Source organism: Diospyros lotus, chromosome 9 (assembly GCF_014633365.1).
Source record: "Diospyros lotus cultivar Yz01 chromosome 9, ASM1463336v1, whole genome shotgun sequence".
In the NCBI taxonomy this organism is placed as follows: domain Eukaryota; kingdom Viridiplantae; phylum Streptophyta; class Magnoliopsida; order Ericales; family Ebenaceae; genus Diospyros; species Diospyros lotus.
Window position 1 is genome coordinate 4131539 of NC_068346.1, and position 23719 is coordinate 4155257.

Consider the following 23719-nt stretch of genomic DNA (forward strand, 5'->3'; position numbering starts at 1 on the left):
ATTTGATCTTCGATCCAAAATCAGACTAGGCGAAAGATTGAATTTTCAAAATATTTAGATTGAAGAGCAGACCAAACTTATTCACTCTTGGACTGAATCGGATTTTTCGATCCGATCGGATGAAGACAAAATTTTAACACCCCCTAATTATACACATATATATATCCATGTTTATATATTGCACTGTGGGTTTAAATCCGGCCCGTGGGGCTCCAATATGGGCCATTAAACGGCCCGATAACTGTAGCATCTTCGAAGCTTCCCAGTTTTCACTTCTCTTTTTTCTTCTTCTTGCCTTAAATCTTGTTCGCAATCGAAGACGAAAGCGGGAAAGGGGTTTTCTTCGATTTCGTGCAGTTGCCCTAATTCAACAATGGGATTTATACTCTGTATGAACAATCGTTGGATTCGCGGCTTCAACTTGTTGCTGTAATTCTTCAAAGAGGTTTTTGCTGTCCCTTCTCTCTCTCGCCTTTGCATTTCTTGTATATTATATACTGTGAAAAGTTCAACATTAGCTATAACTTGTGATGAAAATAGTTTCAAAGATATATACGTGAACTATATTTTGGGCAAGAACTTTGTTCTGGGGCTCCTACATGATGGGTTAATGTCGTTCCTTTGTGTTTCAGCATTCTCTTCAATCCAATCAATAGGGACAAACTACAAACGATGAAGAAGGAAGTCGGATTCTGTTTTTGATGAAAGGAATGGCTATGTTTCGTCTCTCGCGATCATGTCTTCGTAGGCTGCAACTGCCACTGTCCCACCATTTGGTCTCCCCCTCGACCGCTCTCATTGGATTCGTCTTTCATCCAATTACCCCCTTGTCCAATCCTAAAGACCACAGCCATTTTCCTAACTATGATTATTCAAGCACATTATTTGACTCTCCAAGAACAAGAAGACCTTCTCCCCATTGTATCGCCAGCTCTGATTTTGTTCCGACGAATTTCAAGTTCAAGTTTCAGTTTAGGGACTTAAATCCAAGAATAGCAATTCAAAATGCCTGTATCTCCACGTCGTCTGGTAAGACAGAAAAGGAGGGTCAAAAGACGAACGGCAACAATTCGGATGGAAGTGGAGGCTCAAAGGCCATAGATGTATCTTGGATTGATTTGTATCTGCCTGAGGCAGCTCGGCCATATGCCCACCTCGCCCGGTTAGACAAGCCTATTGGGACATGGTTACTTGCCTGGCCTTGCTTCTGGTAAGAAACCCAGTTTGCCTTCAACTTGTCAGGAAAATGATATTTTGTTTCCGTCTATGAAATTTTAATCTTATTTTTAGGTGCTTGACCTATATAATGGCAGTCGCTTTAATTTTTTTCCTTACCATTTGTAAGTTGTTTAAATTTTGCAATATATAAAGGCTAAAGTGAACCTGGTTGGAACCCGTAGACATAACATCCGATATAACAAGGTTGTAGAAGTTATAGCGATATGAATGATTGGAGAGTGAGAATATATGCACCTGACTCTACCTAGTGGGATTAAGGATTTTGATGTTGATGTCAATGCTGAAGAGTTAGTCTGGCTGTGCTTTTGAGAAGAACTTGACATTTTAGCTTTGGTGTTTGTCTGTTTATTCTTTATGGGGAGTATTTATGTGCTTTTGATTTTGTTTATTTTTGTTCTTTCTCTATTGTTAAGTGGCAAGTTTATTTCTTTTAATGTTTTATGTTAACATATGGTGAAGAGGTCAGTACTGTCAGCTTGAGTAACCTCAGTGTGGAACTTGAAATTAACTATTTCACTACCCGTTGTTTGTAAAAATGGAATGTCTATTTCTTTCTTTTCATTTTGTGGCTGTTGGACCTTCTATTTCAGATTGATACTCAAGATGAGAGACACTCCCAGATGCCAACTTGAAATAATTAGGAGTAGCTAGTCAGGTTTGCTTTTAACAAACTTCAGTTTATGTCAACTTATCCATGATCAAGTGAGCACCTTTTTTGACGTTTACTAGGCCAAAATAATAAATGTCCTTAATATCTTATGCTTCCTTTGACTCCTATATATTAAATCTTCCACTGTATCAATGTCTTTATTATTGGTTTTCTTAATCTCTAGACATTTATATCCTATTATAATTGGAGAAAGGCCAGAGCATCAGCTTTTGGGCCTCACATGTGCTTAGGGTTACTGCTCTACCATATTCCGCAAGAAAAAAAGTAATACTCGATAAGAAAGGCTTTGTTTGTATCGTGGCTGATGTAAAAAGATTTCACTACTAGTTAAAGATGTTGTTTATCCTGTTTTACTTATACTTTATATGAAAAATATGTAATTTCCATGAACTGTAAAAGTTGATATATAATCCCCTATGCTTCAAACTTAAAAATGTAAAATCAATGGCTCTTACAAGTCCTTACAGGTTTTGGTGAAAAGATGAAAACAGTTGGGACATATAATCTCCTGTAGCTTTCACAATAAATGTATAAATGAGAAGAACTGTTAGTAATGGCACCATGTGTAAGTTTGTGGTGCACTGTCTGACTAGCTTCTAAAATGTAAATATAAATGAATTGCAGGAACCCCTAATCATATTGTGGCATTGTTTCTGTGGGACGGATATCATAGTTACTTAAACTTTCTTCTTGTTTTTACTCCTGCTTAGTTTTTGATATCTCAGATATAAAATTATAACTCTATGGTTTTGGAAAGTAGTTCTATTTATACACGATGAACGTATTTGAACTTTGAGTATGGGCTTTGATTGATCTCCACAAGTATAATGATGATATTTTAGGATGATATGCTCTTTTATTTTTCTAAGGAACATGTTTATTCTTCTAGGTCGATCACATTGGCAGCAACTCCTGGGAATCTTCCTGATGTTAAAATGTTGACATTATTCGGCTGTGGGGCTTTGCTTTTAAGAGGTGCTGGATGCACCATTAATGATCTCCTTGACCGAGATATTGATACAAAGGTGCTTAGTTTTTTGTTTCATAAGAACAAGAAATTCAATTTCCCCTGTGCTTGGAGGAATTGATTGTACACATGTTCGTAATTTATGCTTCTTGAGTACATTGTATATTATTATATTTATTTCTAATCATTCTTAATGTCACGGTGGAGTACACAAACACAGAAAATTGTTCTTGCATGCACAAATAGATTCATGATGAAGTGATGTATTGGGTAAGCAAGAACAATTTGTCTGGATATGTAAAGAATTTTCAAGCAAAAACCTTCCCACCGTTGCTCCCCCCCCCCCCCCCCCCCCCCCAACACACACACACAATTAAAAAAAAAAAAAACCTGACTCATGATATCACTCTTTTCTTTTTTTTTAAATCAATTTTCTTGAAGATGATATGTGATCTTTAGGAGTTTTACCCTGCAGGTTGAACGTACTAAGTTGAGACCAGTTGCTAGTGGTGCTTTGACACCATTTGAAGCGCTTTGTTTTCTAGGATTTCAACTGCTTTTGGGCCTCAGCATTCTGCTTCAACTGAATAACTATAGGTGCACCCATCCGAACTCCCCCCCTCCCTCCCTCCCTCCCTCTAATCATAGTTGTTTGGTACTAATAGGAGCCATTTGCTTTTGCCAGTTGGAAATTTTTTGAGTTATTAATGAACTTCTTAGTACTGCACCTACATCATCTAGCACAGACCTGTTATACTTGTTTATATGCTTTATAATTGTGGGCAACTCAACTCAAAATAATGATGCATTTTTGTTTTACTGCTTTAGCATTGTCTTTAAGTTGTGGGATTGTAGCTATATTATCAACAAATTTTAGCTACCCACAGACTGGAATCATTGATTTTTTTTTTATTTAATTTTTGCAAGGTTGGTTTACTTTTATGGTGAGGCCTTAGTTTTTGTCTGCTTGAATCAACTCTCATGGTTGTACTTGTCTCTTACCTAAATAAAAGCTTTATTTGATGTTTGGCATGCTCATTGGGTAACTTTGAAATGTGTATTTGCTTGGGTAATTATTTCCCATTGATGTTTGTTTACTATCTGACAGCCGCATTTTGGGGGCTTCTTCTTTACTACTGGTATTCTCTTATCCCCTCATGAAGAGGGTGACATTTTGGGTAATCTATGTATTATCTATTGTTTCAAATGTTCTCTTTTCTCTTTATTCTGACGAGAAGTTCAGTGAAAATCTACCAATGTATCTCTCCGTTGTGACTATATTTGCAGCCTCAAGCCTATTTAGGTTTAACTTTCAACTGGGGGGCATTGTTAGGATGGTCGGCCATTAGAGGAAGTCTTGATCCTGCTGTTGTCATCCCCCTCTATGTTTCTGGGGTGTTCTGGACACTTGTCTACGACACTATATATGCGCACCAGGTACAGAAGTTTATCTTTTCAAATCTTCAACACTGCATGCTTCCAAGTGTAAAGTGAAATCATTGAAAGTAAATAACCCTGTGGCTCTATGTAAAATCTCAAGATTTAACCCTGTTGCTCTGTTACTGAAAGACTAGGTTTTTTTCTTCTTTACGTTTCTGTGTATATGTAGATCTTTTTTTCGGGCAATTTTATTATAGAAAATTCATTAAATATCTGTCAAAAGTCATTGAGGGAAATAGATTTTTAGCAGCTTGGGTGCTTGCACACATGCATGCCTTATGTGTAGTCAGCTCTGTTTTCCTTAAGGGAAGCATCCTTGTCGATTCTCACCTAGCTTAGGAGAATCTTGTTATCATAACCTGTCAATCACGTTGTCTATCTTCTAACTGGTTGTTCAAGAGGATTATGTCCTGTCCATTCTTAGCTTTCACATTAATGTTAAGTTTTCAAGCACCGTATTTGGCTTAATTGTTCAATGGGTACACATACAATTTAAATGCCAAACATTAGAGTACAGATTTCTGTAAATGATATCCAGGAAAAGGACTACAAAGGTCATAATAATAATTCTTTGAAATCTTCCTTTAGAAGGATTATATAACAATATGGCTTCTTAAGAAAATCTCACTTCTACATCTACTCAACTCTTTTCCAAGTATTAAAATAAGATGCTAAACTGCAAGCTCTCCTTTACTTTTGTGTGTTGTAGCCTCAAGTCACTTCATTTAAAATTTGTTCGTCCAATGCAACTCAGTAAGGAAATATTTTATCAATTGAATATTTGCATGTTGTCTAATGGAGATGTTATCATGTAGATCCCTATGTCAAATTTGCTTGGATGAAATGCTTTAGCAGCTTTATGTGCACCTGGAAATTTTATTTCTATTGAGCACTGTGTGTTTGTGTGCATGTATAACTATTTGTTTCAGAACCTGCTGAGGAAGTGAAACTATGGATATGGTTCATATAACTGTAAAGAACTAGCTTACCTTGCTATGTGAGAAGATTTTGACTGTTGTGCATGCAGGATAAAGAAGATGATCTGAAAGTGGGTGTAAAATCTACGGCCTTGAGGTTTGGTGATTCCACCAAGGAGTGGATTACTGGATTTGGGGTAGCATGCATTAGTAGTCTTTCACTTTGTGGATTCAATGCCAATATTGGTATTTCTTTTATTTTCATGTTTGCTTCTTATAATTAAATTGGTATTGCCTCATTGTAACTCTTATCTCTATGGTTTTCTCATGGAGCAGGATGGCCATTTTATGCATTTTTGGCAGTTGCATCTGGTCAGTTAGCTTGGCAGATTCTTACTGTTGATCTATCAAGCCGGGCTGACTGCAATAGGAAGTGAGTATTCTTGACAAAAGTTGTATTAACTATGGTATACATTGAAGTGTTTATTGTGTCTATTATATTTTTGGTTCAAAATGTCGCATGTGGGCAATCTCTGGGAGTTATGCATGTATGAAGTTTTAAGTTTGTCTGACATCAAAATTGGGGGGTTTTGGGATTATAAGAGGCGCAAAGTCAATTGACGACTCCTTGGCTAGATTCTGCAAGTTCATATGGTATTACTTTTGGTATCAGAGCTGATCCATCTGCAAACAGTGGTATTGGATTCGATCCATTTGTAGGCACCTGTGGGCACTTGGGAAGTATGTGAGTCATAAGAGGGGACCTTGGTGCATAGAAAAGGGATAAACCAAAAGGAAATTCCTTGGTTAGCACTGTTGGTTGAGTTCCAGGGGTGTTTGTGGACATATCTTATTTCTCGGCATTTAATTCTTTACAATATGTACAGCTAGGAAGATTCTTCAGTTATTTGATTTTATTAATTTCCTTACTTGCTGGTTGATTAATCTTAGGAGATTGATTGATGATTCTTAGGAGTCCAATCCGGTAGGGATTTGATTGGATTCTTCTTGTATATATATATATATACCCTATTTGTACAGAGAATAGACACAAGAAATTCTTTCAGTTTTACAGTGTTACTGTGCATTCTTATATTGATTAATGTTGTGAATTCTTGCCTAGGATTTTTTTGTTCTTTTTTATCTATTTTATTCCATTACCTGAGGACATAGTTTTGTCTTTGGGTTCTCTCTAACTCTAGCAAGCTTTTGTGATCTAATTCTGCTTTTTAAGCAATCAGCAATTCTGCATAGACGGATCACCACTCCCAAAGAAAAAGGAAGAAATAAAAAAGAAGTTTCTTCCTAATATGCCATTTCAATATAATAACTATATATCCCCTACATGTCTGATTCTCTTATGGTAGTTTTTCTCATCCATAGAACTATAAGCTTCACTCCTAATACAATTATTCATCATAAAATAAATAGATCCAGTACTGAAGAGGTTGAGCATGGTTTATTAACCTATACTAAACTGCCTTGGTGGTGTCTTCTTACTTTTGACGTAGCTGTTTTATTGCATTTATGTGTCAGATTCTAGATGTGCTGAAGTGTTACTATAGTATTAGTCTGTGATGCAAGCAGCTATCTGGAGAACAAGCCTCATGTTCTTGCACTTTCAATCACCAATGAGCTGTTAACCAAACCAAAAAAGCAGGATTTGCATCTTCTGATCGGATAGATTTAACGTATTCCTTACTATATCTAATTATTATCTGAAATGCCCCATTTTTTTTTTTTGATAAATTCCAAAATGCCTGTTTTTCTACGTTGAGTGACTTGTACTTGGTTCTTGATTTTGCTGAGTTCAAACATATGTTACCTCTTTGCATACTTAATTCTGGAATACTATTGACTCCCTCTCCCTCTTATTTTGTTATGCCAGATTTGTCTCCAATAAATGGTTTGGTGCCATTGTTTTGAGTGGGATCTTGTTTGGAAGACTTGCCTCCTAATGGTATATTTCCTTATAGAATGGTTCTGAAAATAATGTGTATTTCAAGTTAATTCTGTTATGTCTTTGTATTCTATTTCGTGATCATAAAACACTTGTGCATTATCTTGAAGTGCATATGAATATTTGTTGATAACTTGACATTGATTTTTCGCAGGCCAAAAAGGATTTTATAGCAAAATAGCTGGAGCTGTGCTTTGAGTGAGTAAACCAAAATACTTCTGCCTCTGGCAATCTCTTTTTTGTTCTTTTCCTTTTCACAGAGCCTCTCTCTCATACTCAAAACAATAGACATATTTTCTTTTATATTGTCTGAACTTCACATATCAAAACTAACCTATAGATTTTTAATTAGTTGATAAGGTGATGTATAAGAGAGATGCTAGGATCATTGGAGCGTGTAGTTGACTTAAGTTTCCAAATCAATAAGGGAAAGCAGGATGGGGAAGTTAACTAGTTTTTTCTGTGTTAAATTCTATGTTTAAACTTGGGTAGCTATTGTTAAAATGTATATAATATATATTTTTTCAATTACCAAAAAACAAAAAGGAATACCTATCAGAGAACAAGTGTTTCTAGTTCAAGATGTACTTAAAGGTTGATAACTAGATAAGAGTACAAGGAGCCCAGGTAAAATGGAACGGCTTGTTGGGCTGAGAATATGGAGCTGAAGGTTATATGTGATGACAATAATATAGATTTATGTAATCACTCTATTACTACTACTACTACTATAATTGTTGTCCCTGGCTGGGTGTAAGTTGACAGGCTATGCTTTTGTTGAGTCAGGTGTTGGATGTCTTTTGAAGTTCTAAAACCTCTGAAAGATGAATTCCATTGCTGATGCCAAATAGTTGGGCATCCCATGTAACTTGTACTGAATCTAACTTGAAAAGTATGCTAAATGATCCCCCTTCTGGTTCTCCTTTTCAAACTACAGGATTTGTCAACTTCTGGACAATGTCCCAGAAGTTGAACTGCTCTCAGTTAGTACACAATTCTCACCTGGCTGGAATATTTTGTGGAGAATAAATTGGTCAGCATCAGTGCCACTGAAGCTGCTGTTGTTAGATCCAACAGTTCTCAGCTAGAAATGAACCGTTAATGCTACAAGAGGTTCGACTTTTTCCGGCGGTGAAAAAACTGCTGGAAAAAGTAAAAAAACTGCCAGTAAAATTTTTGCCGGCGGTAATTATATCTGCCGGAAATACCTCCGTCGGAAAAGCTTGCCGACGGTTGAAAACTGCCGGAAAATAAAATTTATTGGCGGTTTTCATAAACCGCTGGTAAAAATAATCATTACCGATGGTTTTTGTAAACTGCCGGTAAATTTCTGACTGTTTAGGAAAACTACCAGTAAAGTTATAAATTTATCGGCGGTTTAAAGACCATCGCTAGTAAAGTTATGAATTTGCCGGCAGTTCAAATAAATCGCCAGCAAATTCATAACTTTGCTGGCGGATTTCAGCAACTGCCGGCAAAAACCTAAAATCTGCGGACAATACTCAATTTTTTTTTTTTTAAATCATATACCTATATAACATTAATCAAATGTATAACAATCAAAACCTGTATAACAAAAAACCATCAACAATTTTAAAGGATTCACCCACTACACACAATAAGTATAACAATTATATACAATAGATCTATTTAAGTACAACACATTTTATCATTTAAAAAAATTGATCTTATATCGTCTCATTACACAATATCATTTTTGCACATACAAATCAACCCTAAACTAAAACATGTCCAAGTGACTTCAGATAACCCTTGATTACGCCACCATATTGCTCCAACCAAAATTGCATATCGTATTTTTTTTATCTGCATTGAAAAACAATAGATCTATTTAAGTATGTACATTATCTATGAAATTGTATAAAACATGTTCAAAATTGCATAATAACTGTATACAAAAACACTTACATCAGAGACTTTCCATAGTATCGTAGTTTTACTGTTATTAGCATCCCTCTAAACACGTATCCCAGAAAATTGTCGAGGCAATGGATATAAAGGCTTCAGCACTTTTTGAATACTAATTTCAACAAACTCATTACCTTGCTCTACTCCCCCTACAGACTTAGTCGGATCAATGGACATAATGATTGCTTCAGCAACAATATGGCGAGGTATTCGTCCATTCATCAAGTGAACAAATTCATTAATCTGTCATATCATACAGAATAATAAGAATTACTTTTTTTCCTGTATGTAGGAAAAGTGCTTCCACATCTACATATTGAAAAGAACAAAAAATCTTAAAGTCTATTTCAAAAAAGTAGTTCCTAAAAAAATTATGAGTTTTGGGCTATAAATTCATAAATCTGAATCATCAAAAAGATAAGGGATTAATAATGAGAGTTGAAATAGTTTACGTGCTACCAATGGATCCTCCTTTTTACTTAGTCAAACCCGTTATGTATTTCATTTGTGAATAAGATGATGGAGAAGTGCATCCTTATGCGTCCAAAGCTTGTGGAGTTCTAAAAGAAAAAAAACATACTCGTCGAGACATGTTATCTTGAAAAAACAATTGTGATCTCTTAGTAGTATAATATGGAAAATGAAAAATAACCTAGCTATTTCTATAACCAGAATATTTGATATCAAAGGTACAAGAATTCTGAAAGCTGAAGACATTGCAAGAAGAATCAACTACTTCAAGTCTAAATGTTTTATTATTGCCAGGTTTTGTTACTTCCTTCAGAGGCCATTAGTAACATGTAGAAAAGAAAAAACAAAAGCTGAGTATAGACTGTAGCAACTGATTTAATGTTTCATGAAAAAAAACAAAAGCTGACAATGATTTGACAGATCATTCTTGAAAGAAGACAACAACTCCTGAAACAAATATTGCAGAATAAGATATGATGAGAATGTAAATCCCTTTTTGCACTAGGAAAAGACAAACTAAGTTTAAAACAAATACTTAAAAATTAAATGATTTTGAATTTTTAACCTGCATTCAAATAACATAAATTGCTAGATGCATGTGCATAGAATATAAAATAAGTTTGTCTTATTTAGCCTCCCTTCCCCCCCCCCCCCCCCAAAAAAAAAAAAAAAAAAAACAAAGTAATTTGTCTTTTTTTTTTTTAACAATGAATGTAACATGCAAGTGTAATGATTTGAAGTATATTAACTATTTGGTAGCAAATTACCTCTAAATGATAACCATATTTTGGTATTGATAATCCAGTTTCGGGTGATGGTGTGTTTGCATGTGCGGCAGAAGCACTAGCATGTGAGGATGGCTATATTTCAAAATAGTTTAGTTAATATATATAGTAAACATGCAATTTTAAATCACGAAATACACTAATAGAACGACATACCTGTCTCGGTTGTGGTGTATTGTTTGGAGCCAGTGGTGTATGTCCCATTATCTCAAGTATTGCACGAACTTGTATTTGAACTTGACTTTGGATTTGAACTTAAAATTTTTCTTCTAGCTCAGCAGTAATTTGCGCACGCATTTGGTCATACTACTCTTGGGGCACCTGATATTGTTGTCTTTGTCTAACCTTAGTTGGGCATGTTCCAAGTCATTCCATCCTTATCCTGCCATGCCCATCTTTGCCTAGTATTTGAGTAAAGACATCCTCTAGCAAATTTGAGGTTTGTTCATCAGCAGGTATTTGTGACAACCTTTCATCCATTTGTTCCTCAAGAAACATTTCACAAGTTAGTTACATAAGTCGACAAGTAAAAGAAACAAAATATATCTACAACTTTCAAATTTTAGAAATAGATACGATTATATATGAAGATGTAGAGTCTACTATCTCTCCGCTTTTTTTGATGTGTCTTTTTAAAAAGCTTGATTCTATTTGGTTTATCTCCACCTTCAATAGTCATCTAAAAACATATATAAGATATGAAATATATTAAATGTTTAAAGTTTAGACATTATTAATTAAATTATCAATAAATATATATAACTAATATCCATTCTATTCTTACCTGGTGTCTAACCTGAGGATATGATCGCCTATCGCTGGTGTGACCCATTTTTTGCTTATCTCGATTGGCACGATTTGTTGCACTACGTTCATACTTATAATATGATATTAGAACTAAGTATAGAGAATCCATCTGATATATCTATCATACATACATGTGCTTTCTCACATCCCCAATACTCCACAATAACCTTCCACTGTTTTGGGTCCACCTCAGGCAGTATTTTTGACAGACGAGCCGCATCTGTCTCATGGCAATCATAATGCCTCTTCAAGGTGGCTTTGTACTCTCCACTTCTTGGAAGCATGTTGCAAGCAAATCGATCTCTATGTTGTGGGTGCATCAGTGTTATCCTGTAATGATGCCCTTATTAGAGTATAAAAGTTTAGGGTCAGATAGTTAAGAATCAGAAACGTTATTTACTCATTAAGACCTCTTGCCAGATGCACTCCTTATATGATTTCATCCCCTATGATCTTCAATCAGTAAATGCAAGGGGAGCAATACTCCTTACCATCACACCTAGTTGGGTTTCCAACTTAGTTGCCATCTCTCCAACTGGTTGTCCTTCAGCATCAAATTCAATATGAATCTTTTCCTTTCTCTATTTTGAAATTTGTCTTGATATCCCTCTTCCTTTCTTGGCAGTAGATGACATGGAGTTTGTACCTGCTAAAACATAATAACACAATAAATTCACATTGAATGAGGAAAGAATAGTAATTTATTATTGTTCATATAAATTTTTGATATTTACCTTGCTGACTATGTGAGTCTTGGGAGTTGGATTGTAAATGGATCAAGTCCTCTTCAGGATGCTGGGGATGTGACGGGACTGGGTTTGGGGTTGGATGATGGGATAGAATTGATTGTGAATCATTGTGGTGTGAATCTGTACTACGTGACATGGATCCAATTAGCCAATGAGTCTATCTCTTAGGTGCCATTAGTGTAATTGCTTATTATTGATTTGAATGTAAAAAATAATCTGTTAGCATATCATTTTAGGTTAAACAAAAATAACAAATCAAAACATAAAAAGCTAAAAACATAAACATATATACATACCACATCATTAAATATTATGCAAGGAAGACATACATGCCACTTCAATATTAGAAATCATTATTATCACTATGTGCAGTATAAGGAATGAAATTGTCGTCGTCATCTGATATATCAACTAGCATACCATCACAGACTCTCCAGAAGAGTAGTCTTCATCAGATTCTCCTAACTCTGCATGTAAGGACTGATCATTGTTGATTTTAACATGATTACTAATTAAAGCGCTCCCTGCCACATTTCTTTGACCCATGTTATACAAATCTCTAGGTGTCATTTTCATGACAACGTGCCATTTTTCATCAAGAGGATTAGTCACATACCACACTTGTGATGCTTGAGTTGTAAGTATAAAAGGTTCGTCTGTTGGTTTATTCTCTTGATACATTAAACAATTAAAATTTACAGTTATGAAATTCAAACTGTCAACCTTCATCCCTCTATTATTGTCAACCCAATCATACTTAAACAAAACAAATTTGAATTCGTTAGAGTACCGTATCTCAACAACATTTGTTAGGACTCCATAAAAGGTAATATCACCACTGATAGGATGTTTATCTTTTGAACTAACATAACTTTCAGTATTTGCAGTTAGTAATACTCCACTGTTTTGAGTCATTCTTCTCCTTTCTCGACGCTTCGTGTGGAATTTGAATCCATTTATGATGTACTCGGAATACTTCCATGCCCATGAGTGAGGCTTAGCAGCTAAGGTTGTGTTCTCTTTACTATTTTCAAGTCATTTTTAGTTTTCAGTTTTCTAAAATAATGAAAACGCGTTCTTTTTTTTTTGTTTTTTAAAATGCATTTTTGAAAATTAAAAAAAAATTGTAAAGAAAACTCAAAACAACAAAAAATTGTTTTGAGTGTTTTCATCCAAAATAAACTCTAAACTCAAAACATATTTATTTATTTATTCATATTTTATTATTGAAATGAAGAAAATATTATAAAATTCATTAACTTTAAAATGTACATATATTTTTAATAATATATTAATATTAAATATTTATAATTTACTTAATAATTAAATTTATTAAATAAAATATTATTAAAAAAATATTTTCAAAATTTAAAAGAGAGCGCGTTTTCTAATTTTTTATTTTGAAAAATAATTTTTCAAAATGACAAAGAGATTGCGTTTTTAATTTTCTAAAAATATACTACCAAAACAGAAAATTGAAAATGAATTAAAAATTTAAAATTGAAAATTAAAAAACAAAGAGAACGCAACCTAATATTTTCACTTCATTGGGTATATTGTGACCACTTACTTGCAATTCATAAACTTATTTTGTAACATGTTTATAATTCGCAAATAAATATATGCAAATTCTAAAATGATTAGACATGGATGTTTAGGGTGTGGTGGTAGCATGTTAAGACATCACTTATATGTTTTTCAAATTATGATGGAAAGTTTTCATGGTGCTTTTGTGTAATTTCACGATTGCTAGCGCATCTTCTTTCCAATCTAATGGATTGTAAGTATGTCCTGCATTGTATGCAAATGATAGAAATTATGAAATTAAAGTATAATTTTTATTTTTTTTATTATGAAACAAAATTGATCAACCAGATTAGGTTATAATAATCTTACTTTATAATAATCTTACTCTCGATAAGACAAAATTGTATTGCAATTTGTTAGCACATAACGATGGGCTTGGTGCAATGTAATCTCATTCAATATGACTAATTTTTCTTTTTTTGGGATAGGTTGACCATGTGCACCCTCATAATTTTGAACCGGCCTATTAAACTTTGTTTTCACATTATCCAAGTACCTTGCACAAAAGGTCAAACACTCTTCTGCCAAGTAACTTTCAACAATAGATCCTTCTGGATGACTTCTAGTCCTTACTTTTTCAATGTCAATAAGAACCTACATGATAAATTACATTGTCAAGTAAATCCACAATATTTACTTAAAAACAAACAAACAAATTCACAAATAAAAAAATCATGACTTAATATACCTCTCGACTGGATACATCCATCGGAACATTACCGGTCCCGCAATTTAGACTTCGTCAGGCAGGTGAATAATTAAATGCTCCATAATATTGAAGAAGCTTGGTAGAAATATTTTCTCGAGGTGACAAAACATCAATATAATGCGTGACCTCAATTAGTTATACTCGTCTACTGTAATATTTTTAGAACACAACTGTTTAAAGTAATTGCTACTGTAATGTTTTTAGAACACAACTGTTTAAAGTAATTGCATAGTTCAATCAAAGTTTTACTGACATACTTCTTCTTGAACACCCTCTTAATTGCTAATGGAAGCAAATGTTGCATCAAAACATGATTGTCATGGCTCTTAAGTCCACTCATTGTGTGTTCTTTGAGTTGGACACGACGTGATATGTTTGATGAGAATTCATCGGGTGATTTTATACTTTTCAATACTTTTAAAAATATATATTTCTGTTATCGATTCAACGTGAAAGATGCAGGAGGTAAATACTTCTTTTCACTTAAACGATCTTCAGGATGCAACTTTTTTCTTATCTCTAGTTCTTTCAAATCAAGATATGCTTTCAAGTTGTCCTTTGTTTTACCTGAAACATTTAATAACGTCCAAATTATGTTGTCACAAACATTTTTCTTAATGTGCATGACATCGAGATTATGTCGGATCAAATTGTCTTGCTAATATGGAAGATCAAAGAATATACTATGTTTTTTTTCAACCGCCCATTCTTCTCCCAACACTAGCGCCAGAATTCTCATGGTTTCCACACATCTTCTTAACAAATTCAACATTTTTGAATACATCGTAGCCAAATAACTGAGGAGGAACAATACGGTTCTCAATGGTTCCATCAAAATTCTTCTTGTCTAATCGAAAATGATGACTCATGTCCTCCAAGAATCTACGGTGACCTATATAACAAAACTTACCACCATGTTTTAACCATTTGGACTTCGTTTCTTTCATGCAATAAGGACAAACAACTCTTCCTCGAGTACTCCATCCAGATAAATTAGCATACGCAAGAAAATCATTAATCGTCCACAACAATGCTGCATGCGTGTGAAACGTTTCTTTTCTTAAAGTATCGTAAGTTTCTATTCCCTCGCTCCATAATTCTCGTAACTCTTGAATCAACGGTTGCAGAAACACATCAATATTGTCTCCTGATACACGAGATCCACCAATCAATAAAGACAAGATGAAGTAAGGTTGTTTCATACACAGCCAAGGCTGTAGATTATATGGTATTAACACAACTGGCCAAATGCTATAGCTAATGGTCATTGTTCGAAACAAATTAAACCCATCAGAAGTCAAACCAAGTCTAACATTGCGACTATCTTCAGCGAATTTCGGATATTGTTCATCAAAAGATTGCCAAGCCAATGAATCAGCAGGGTGCCTCATTATACCATCCTTTGTTCTACCTTCTTTATGCCACCTCATTAACGATGTTGTTTTGTTAGACATAAATAATCTTTGCAGTCTCAAAATCAAAGGAAAGTGTCGTACTTGTTTAGAAGCGACTTTTTTCATCTTCGTTATATCATCGTCCACGAAATTCGTTAAAGAATAGAATAGATATTAGTTATATATATTTATTAATAATTTAATTAGTAATGCTTAAACTTTAAACATTTAATATATTTCATATCTTATATATGTTTTTAGATGACTATTGAAAGTGAAGATAAGTCAGATAGAATCAAGCTTTTTAAAAAGACACACACCAAAAAGAGCGGAGAGATAGTAGACTCTACATCTTCATATATAATCGTATGTATTTTTAAAATTTGAAAGTTGTAGATATATTTTGTTTCTTTTACTTGTTGACTTATGTAACTAACTTGTGAAATGTTTCTTGAGAAACAAATGGATGAAAGGTTATCACAAATACTTGCTGATGAACAAATCCCAAATTTGCTAGAAGATGTCTTTACTCAAATACTAGGCAAAGATGGGCATGGCAGGGTAAGGATGGGAGGATTTGGAACATGCCCAACTAAGATTAGACAAAGACAACAGTATCAGGTGTCCCAAGAACAGTATAACCAAATGCGTGTGCAAATTACTGCCGAGCTAGAAGAAAAATTTCAAGTTTAAATGCAAGTTCGTGCAATACTTGAGGCAATGGGACATACACCACCGGCTCCAGACAATACACCACAACCAAGACAGGTATGTCGTTCCATTAGTGCACTTCGTGATTTAAAATTACATGTTTACTATATATATTAACTAAATTATTTTGAAATATAGCTATCATCACATGCTAGTGCTTTTACTGCATATGCAAGCACACCATCACTCGAAGCTGGATTATCGACACCAGAATGTGGTTATCATTTAGAGATAATTCGCTATCAAATAGTTAATATACTTTAAAATCATTACACTTGCATGTTACATCCATTGTTAAAAAAAAAACAAATTACTTTTTTTTTTTTTGGGCTGAATAAGACAAACTTATTTTATATTCTATGCACATGCATCTAGCAATTTATGTTATTTGAATGCAGGTTAAAAATTCAAAATCATTTAAATTTTTAAGTATTTTTTTTAAACTTAGTTTATGTCTTTTTCTAGTGCAAAAAGGGATTTACATTCTCATCATATCTTGATCTGCAATATTTGTTTCAGGAGTTGTTGTCTTCTTTCGAGAATGATCTATCAAATCATTATCAATTTCTGTTTTTTTCCATGAAACATTAAATCAGTTGCTATAGTCTATACTCAGTTTTTGTTTTTTCTTTTCTACATGTTACTAATGGCCTCTGAAGGAAGTAACAAAACCTGGCAATAATAAAACATTTAAACTTGAAGTAGTTGATTCTTCTTGCAATGTTCAGCTTTTAGAATTCCTGTACCTTTGATATCAAATATTCTGGTTACAGAAATAGTTAGATTATTTTTCATTTTCCATATTATACTATTAAGAGATCACAATTGTTTTTTCAAGATGACCTGTGTATGTTGGGCATGTCTCGACGAGTATGCTTTTTTTCTTTTAGAACTCCACAAGCTTTGGACGCATAAGGATGCACTTCTCCATCATCTTATTCACAAATGAAATACATAACATGTTTGACTAAGTAAAAAGGAGGATCCATCGGTAGCACAGAAAGTATTTCAACTCTCATTATTAGTCCCTTATCTTTTTTATGATTCAGATTTATGAATTTATAGCCCAAAACTCATAAATTTTTTTAGGAACTACCTTTTTGAAATAGACTTTAGGATTTTTTGTTCTTTTCAATATGTAGATGTGGAAGTACTTTTCCTACATACAGAAAAAAAAGTAATTCTTATTATTCTGTATGATATGACATATTAGTAAATTTGTTCACTTAATAAATGGACGAATATCTCGCCACATTGTTGCTAAGGCAATCATTGTGTCCATTGATCCGACCAAGTCTATAGGGAGAGTAGAGCTAGGTAATGAGTTTGTTGAAATTAGTATTCAAAAATGCTTAAGCATTTATATCCATTACTTCGACAATTTTTTGTGATACTTGTCTTGAGAGATGCTAATAATAGTAAAACTACGATACCATGGAATGTCTCTGATGTAAGTGTTTCTGTATACAGTTATTATGCAATTTTGAACATGTTTTATGCAATTTCATAGCTAATGTATATACTTAAATAGATCTATTATTTTTCAATGCAGATTGAAAAAATATGATATTCAATTTTGGTTGGAGTAGCATGGTGGCGTAATCAAGGATTATCTGAGGTCATTTGGACATGTTTTAGTTTATGGTTGATTTGCATGTGCAAAAATGGTATTGTCTAACGAGACAAGATCGATCTTTCTAAATGATCAAATGTGTTGTACTTAAATAGATCTATTGTTATACTTATTGTGTGAAGTGGGTGAATCTTTTAAAATTGTTGATGGTTTTTTGTTATACAGGTTTTGATTGTTATACATTTGATTAATGTTATACAGGTTTTGATTGTTATACATTTGATTAATGTTATACAGGTATATGGTTTTTTTTTTTTTTTAAATTGAGTATTGCTAGCGAATTTTAGGGTTTTGCAGGCGATTCACCTTTGCCGACGGTTACTGAAATCCAACCACCGGCAAAGTTATGAATTTGCCGCCGAAAAAAATTGAACCTTTGTAGTGTGCCCATCTCATATCCAATTAATTTTAAGTTGAAAAATTCAAAACAATGGAAAAAAGGTAAAGAGATGGCTTTCACGAGAGAAGAAGTTACAATTAATGGGTAATAGAATGGATGTGATATAATAAGGCATCGCGCTGTCATTTATATATATATATATATATAATATTATATAATAAATGAAACAAGCACTCGAGGAAGCTCTCATAAAATTTTAAGGGCCCCACTTATATATATAATAAAATATATAATACATTCAGATTTTAAGGGTTTCATATAAAATTTTACTTAGGGTTCCTAAAATCTTAGGACTAACCCTGCCAATTTTGATAGACTGAGAATGTTGATGTCTCTTTTATGATATTTGAGATCCAACTTAGATGACACGTGTACATCTTGCATAGGTCGATTTTAGTTTTGATATTCTACTTGAGCTTGGTCTGGCTTAGGAAAGAAGGGTGTTTTATAAACTCGAGAACAAATTGGTTCTACTTAGAATTGAGCTACCCGATTCAATTAGTATTCTCTCCACTCAAGCTAAACCCAATAAATTTGGAATAATCCCCATCTCTTAATTTCTAGCAACATGTTCTTAGAGGATAAAAGATAATATCTTAAAAATTGTCAAGAATAACTATTCCTAAATATAGTAAAAATTATTAATCTTAAGCAAATAATTATCTTAAGGTACTATAAGCAAAGAAAAATCCATCATTCAGAGTATGATCATGTTACATGTACCGATAAGATGTACAAGTTTGATGATTGAATCGAACTTCATCTGATGATAAAGTCTGATTGATGAAACCTATGAAGTAAACATTTTTAAATTAGGTGAGGATATTTTAAAATTTTGACGCTTTCAGTCATGCTCTCAATAACCTAATCATTTATACAAGTAACATTTTTATTCGAAGTAAACATTTTCAACCATAATGCCGAGCTTTTTTACTTTGATGTTATCACTACGCTTGAGTTAGACGTCAAAGTGTCTTTCTTAAACAATCCACCATTCTCTTTTACCGTCTTTGGAATGCAAGACTATTTTTTTTGGAATGGTTCACTTTGTATGTAACATAGCACAATCCTCCATGGATTTTCCCGACGGATTAGACTATGGCCACTACAAGACAAGCTGTCACTGCGAAAACAACTTACCTTCCCGGCCAAGTGATCGGAGTCACATTGATTAACCGTTTCTGCCTTGGCGATATATGCTAAACCGGCGCATCTTTGTATATATATCAAGGATGCCATCGAGATTCAGAGATTCCATTATTCTAGCTAAGAATTAGTCCATCGATCCAGAAATGGAGAGCAGTGCCGGAGGCCGAGACGGCGATGAGAGGATGGAGAACGGCGTCCTGCACAGCCTCGTCAGAGAGCCGACCGGCCGCGAATTGACGAGAAGGAGCGGCAAAACAGCGGAGGAAGAAGGAAAGATTGAACAGGATGGAGCGGGAGGAGGAGGAGAGTCGATCGAGATGGTGTTCAAGGAGCAGGAGGTGCCGACATGGCGGGAGCAGCTGACGGCCAGGGCCTTCGCGGTGAGCTTCGTGCTGGGGGTTTTGTTCAGCTTCGTGGTGATGAAGCTGAATCTGACCAGTGGGATCATCCCATCTCTGAATGTGTCGGCGGGGCTGTTAGGGTTTTTTTTCGTGAAGAGTTGGACGGCGTTGTTGGAGAGATCAGGGTGGCTGAAACAGCCTTTCACCAGGCAGGAGAATACCGTCATCCAGACTTGTGTTGTTGCCACCTCTGGCATTGCCTATAGCGGTACTCTCTCTCTCTCTCTCTCTCTCTCTCTACACTGACTAGACTAGATGGTACAAAGAGAAGCCCAATCAACCATCGGAAGTTGGTTGTTAGGGTTTATTAGGTCAAATTTATATTTTTATTCATATACATATTTTTTTTTATGTGATTACTCCAATATTTCGTTATCTCAATTATATTTCTAGATCTGTATTTTTAAATTAATTTAATTTTTGTATTTTGACTCTTTTTTTTGTGATAAGTCAAACTTTTCATTATTTCGATTATATCTATGTATTTGCATTTTTTAGTTGATTTAGCCTCTATATTTTGATGTGTAAAAAAAAAGTAAAGTGAGATGAGTCAATTTAACATCATTTTTAAAAAAAAGTTAAAACGTAGAGGTTAAATTGACTCGAAAATACAAGTAAAATGATATAATTGAAATAATAAAAATTTTGAATTATTACATAAAAAAAATAAAATATAAAAATTAAATTAATTTAAAAATATAATTATATGGATGTAATTGAAATAATGAAAAATTAAAATGACCATGTAAAAATATGAATTTAACATGTTGATTAAGTTCACACTTAATTTTTGTTAGCTTTGGTTGAACTTGGATCTAACTTCAATATCAATATTTAATAATGAAGTAATTTTTAACTTAAAAATGCAATAGCACCAAATATACTTTTATTTAAAATTTGAGATACGAAATAAATATAAGTATCTAACAAATATTCATTATGAAACGAAAATAGGAAATTGGGTACATATTGTATTATCTATTAAGCACAAATATCAATAATATAAAAGGAATACCAAGATATAAAAATATGTGTACTAAATTCATATTTAATTTATTATCATCTCTTATTTTTTCTCGTATGAATTTTTTTTTTAATTTTACAAAAGAAATTCAACGCCCTACTTTAAAAGGGTTGAACTCTCTAAATTTTTTTGAAGGCTACTGCAATCCATGCGTCATATCCTATGATTGATGCTGCATTCATTTTCTAAGGTTAAATTTTTAGAACAAGAGCTCATCTACATGAAATGAGAATTGAGATCTTCCTAATATGTGTGTGCGTGTGTGAGAGAGAGATGGTTTTAGTACTCCATTTTTGGTTTTTTGGGGACAAATAGCTAGTCATGCATGATGACTTGGAATATTAATTTCAACAGGAGGCTTTGGGAGCTACCTCTTTGGGATGAGTAGTGCTATTGCAAACCAAAGTGAAACAGACACCATTGATCAGAAAAACATTAAGAACCCTAGTTTGTCATGGATGATCCCGTTTCTCTTCATTGTTAGCTTTCTTGGCCTCTTCTCTGTTGTGCCTCTTCGAAAGGTATAATATATATATATATATATATTTACATTCCGTGATCCAACCACTTAATTTCTCATGTAAGAAGACTAAGCTCAATTTCCTTGCTCTCTTCTCAGATAATGATCATAGACTTCAAACTCACGTACCCAAGTGGAACAGCCACCGCCCATCTTATTAACAGTTTCCATACTCCCCAGGGGGCCAAGCTAGCCAAGTACTTGCACCTCTCTCTCTCTCTCTCTCTCTCTCTCTCTATATATATATATATATATATATATAGAATAATTACATGCATACCAAATTCATAAGCAAAATTCATTAGGTGAGTGTGGGAAATGCCACTGCTTTAGTTTTAATAATTGTTACATTCAATTGCTAAAATCAAAGGCATTTTGGACATTTCCCTTACTTGACCAATTTGGTATGCATATCATTTTATATATATATATATATATACCCACCTGAGTTTAGATGAACAAGTTATTGAACTTCAGGAGACAAGTGAGGACACTGAGCAAGTTCTTCTCCTTGAGCTTCTTGTGGGGCTTTTTCCAGTGGTTCTTCACTGGAGGGGAAGTCTGCGGATTTCAGTACTTTCCAACATTTGGCCTCAAAGCTTTTGACAACAGGTGAACACTTTTTCTCCATTATTACTATATATATATATATATATATTATATGGTTGAATATATGAGAGTTCTGATTCATTTTCATATATATTTCTTCTATACGTGCTGCGGTGTGACAAATAAATTGAAACTTTCAGCTTCTACTTCAACTTCTCTCCTACATATGTGGGGGCTGGGATGATCTGCCCATACATCATAAACGTCTCCTTGTTGATTGGAGCAATTCTTTCCTGGGGTCTAATGTGGCCTCTCATTCAGAACAGAAGCGGTGACTGGTTCACTGACACCAGCCAGAAGAGCCTCCATGGCATCAACGGTTACAGGGTAATCTTTCATCTTCAATCTCACGACTCTTAAGTACTCTTCGTGTGTACACGAAGTAAATTCATTGAATAAATGATAAACCCACAAACAGGAACGGTCGTAGAAAATTTTAAGCCTAGGTGGAATTGTTTGGTGGGTTATCTCAAAAGGGTTTTTGTGTTGAAGGTTTTCATTGCCATTGCCATGATTCTTGGAGATGGGCTCTACAACTTCCTCAAAGTTCTGAGCCGCACAATTGTTGGGTTATATCAACATCTTAGCCAAAAAGGTGGGGTTCTTCCACTGGCTGATCGCCAATCTCCTGAACTACAGCCTTCCTCCTTTGATGAGCAGCGAAGGACACAACTCTTTCTCAAAGACCAAATCCCAACATGGCTAGCCATTGCTGGCTATGTCCTCATTGCTGCTGTTTCTGCTGCCTCTCTTCCCCACATCTTCCCCCAACTGGAATGGTACTATGTCTTGGTCATCTACATCTTTGCCCCAACAATGGCTTTCTGCAATGCATATGGCTGTGGGCTTACTGATTGGTCCCTCGCCTCAACGTACGGCAAGCTCGCCATCTTCACCATCGGGGCGTGGGCCGGGCAGTCCCATGGCGGCATCATCGCCGGCCTTGCCGCCTGCGGGGTGATGATGAACATTGTCTCCACAGCCTCTGACCTAATGCAGGACTTCAAAACTGGGTACCTGACACTGGCATCCCCAAGATCAATGTTTGTGAGCCAAGTGATTGGCACTGCAATGGGCTGCCTAATCTCCCCTTGTGTTTTTTGGATCTTCTACAAAGCTTTTCCAGACATGGGCCAAACTGGGTCAGAGTACCCTGCGCCTTTTGCTCTGGCTTACAGAAACATGGCACTATTGGGTGTAGAAGGCTTCTCATCCTTGCCCAAGCACTGCCTCCTGCTTTGCTATGTGTTCTTTGCAGCAGCAGTAGCCATCAATGCCATCAGAGACACAGCACCAAAGAGATGGGCAAAACTCATTCCCCTTCCAATGGCAATGGCAATTCCCTTCTTCATTGGAGCTTACTTCACCATTGACATGTGCCTTGGGAGCTTGATACTCTTCATCTGGGAGAAGATGAACAAGGCCGAAGCTAAAGCATTTGGCCCTGCAGTAGCATCCGGACTGATCTGTGGGGATGGAATATGGATCTTGCCCAGTTCAATACTAGCTTTAGCCAAAGTGAAGCCACCAATCTGCATGCAGTTTATCAAGGGGGGAAAATGAAAAGATTGACTCAAGTCTTGAGGTTCTCAAGTCCCAGCTAGCCTTCTAGCTACTCAAAATCTCATATAATGTAGCTCTAATGCAA

General features: G+C 34.7%; 2 protein-coding genes across 2 annotated transcripts; both read left to right on the forward strand.

Annotated features, from left to right (window-relative positions):
• The first annotated feature begins 225 nt into the window (after window positions 1-225).
• Window positions 226-7649, forward strand: LOC127809125 (4-hydroxybenzoate polyprenyltransferase, mitochondrial). The gene is made up of 10 exons (XM_052347825.1): window positions 226-445; window positions 633-1210; window positions 2799-2934; window positions 3352-3473; window positions 3985-4054; window positions 4164-4313; window positions 5344-5479; window positions 5570-5666; window positions 7122-7193; window positions 7348-7649. Exons 2-9 carry the CDS (start codon window positions 702-704, stop codon window positions 7189-7191), a joined length of 1290 nt encoding a protein of 429 aa, XP_052203785.1. The 5' UTR covers window positions 226-445; window positions 633-701; the 3' UTR covers window positions 7192-7193; window positions 7348-7649.
• On the forward strand, window positions 5634-23715 carry LOC127809124 (probable metal-nicotianamine transporter YSL7). Its single transcript, XM_052347824.1, is given in 10 exon segments — window positions 5634-5666; window positions 7122-7193; window positions 7348-7391; window positions 17888-20126; window positions 21297-21463; window positions 21562-21659; window positions 21940-22074; window positions 22212-22398; window positions 22564-23615; window positions 23617-23715. Coding segments are annotated over 7 exon segments (2172 nt in total). The 5' UTR covers window positions 5634-5666; window positions 7122-7193; window positions 7348-7391; window positions 17888-19660; the 3' UTR covers window positions 23684-23715.
• Window positions 23716-23719: the final 4 nt, after the last annotated feature.

Bases quoted from the DNA above. Each gene is read 5' to 3' on its own strand.
- LOC127809125 (XM_052347825.1), top strand. From the start codon at position 702: ATGAAAGGAATGGCTATGTTTCGTCTCTCGCGATCATGTCTTCGTAGG. The intron at 3,474-3,984 runs GTGCACCCATCC...ACTATCTGACAG, and splicing joins CTTCAACTGAATAACTATAG to CCGCATTTTGGGGGCTTCTT. The intron at 5,667-7,121 runs GTGAGTATTCTT...TTGTTATGCCAG, and splicing joins CGGGCTGACTGCAATAGGAA to ATTTGTCTCCAATAAATGGT.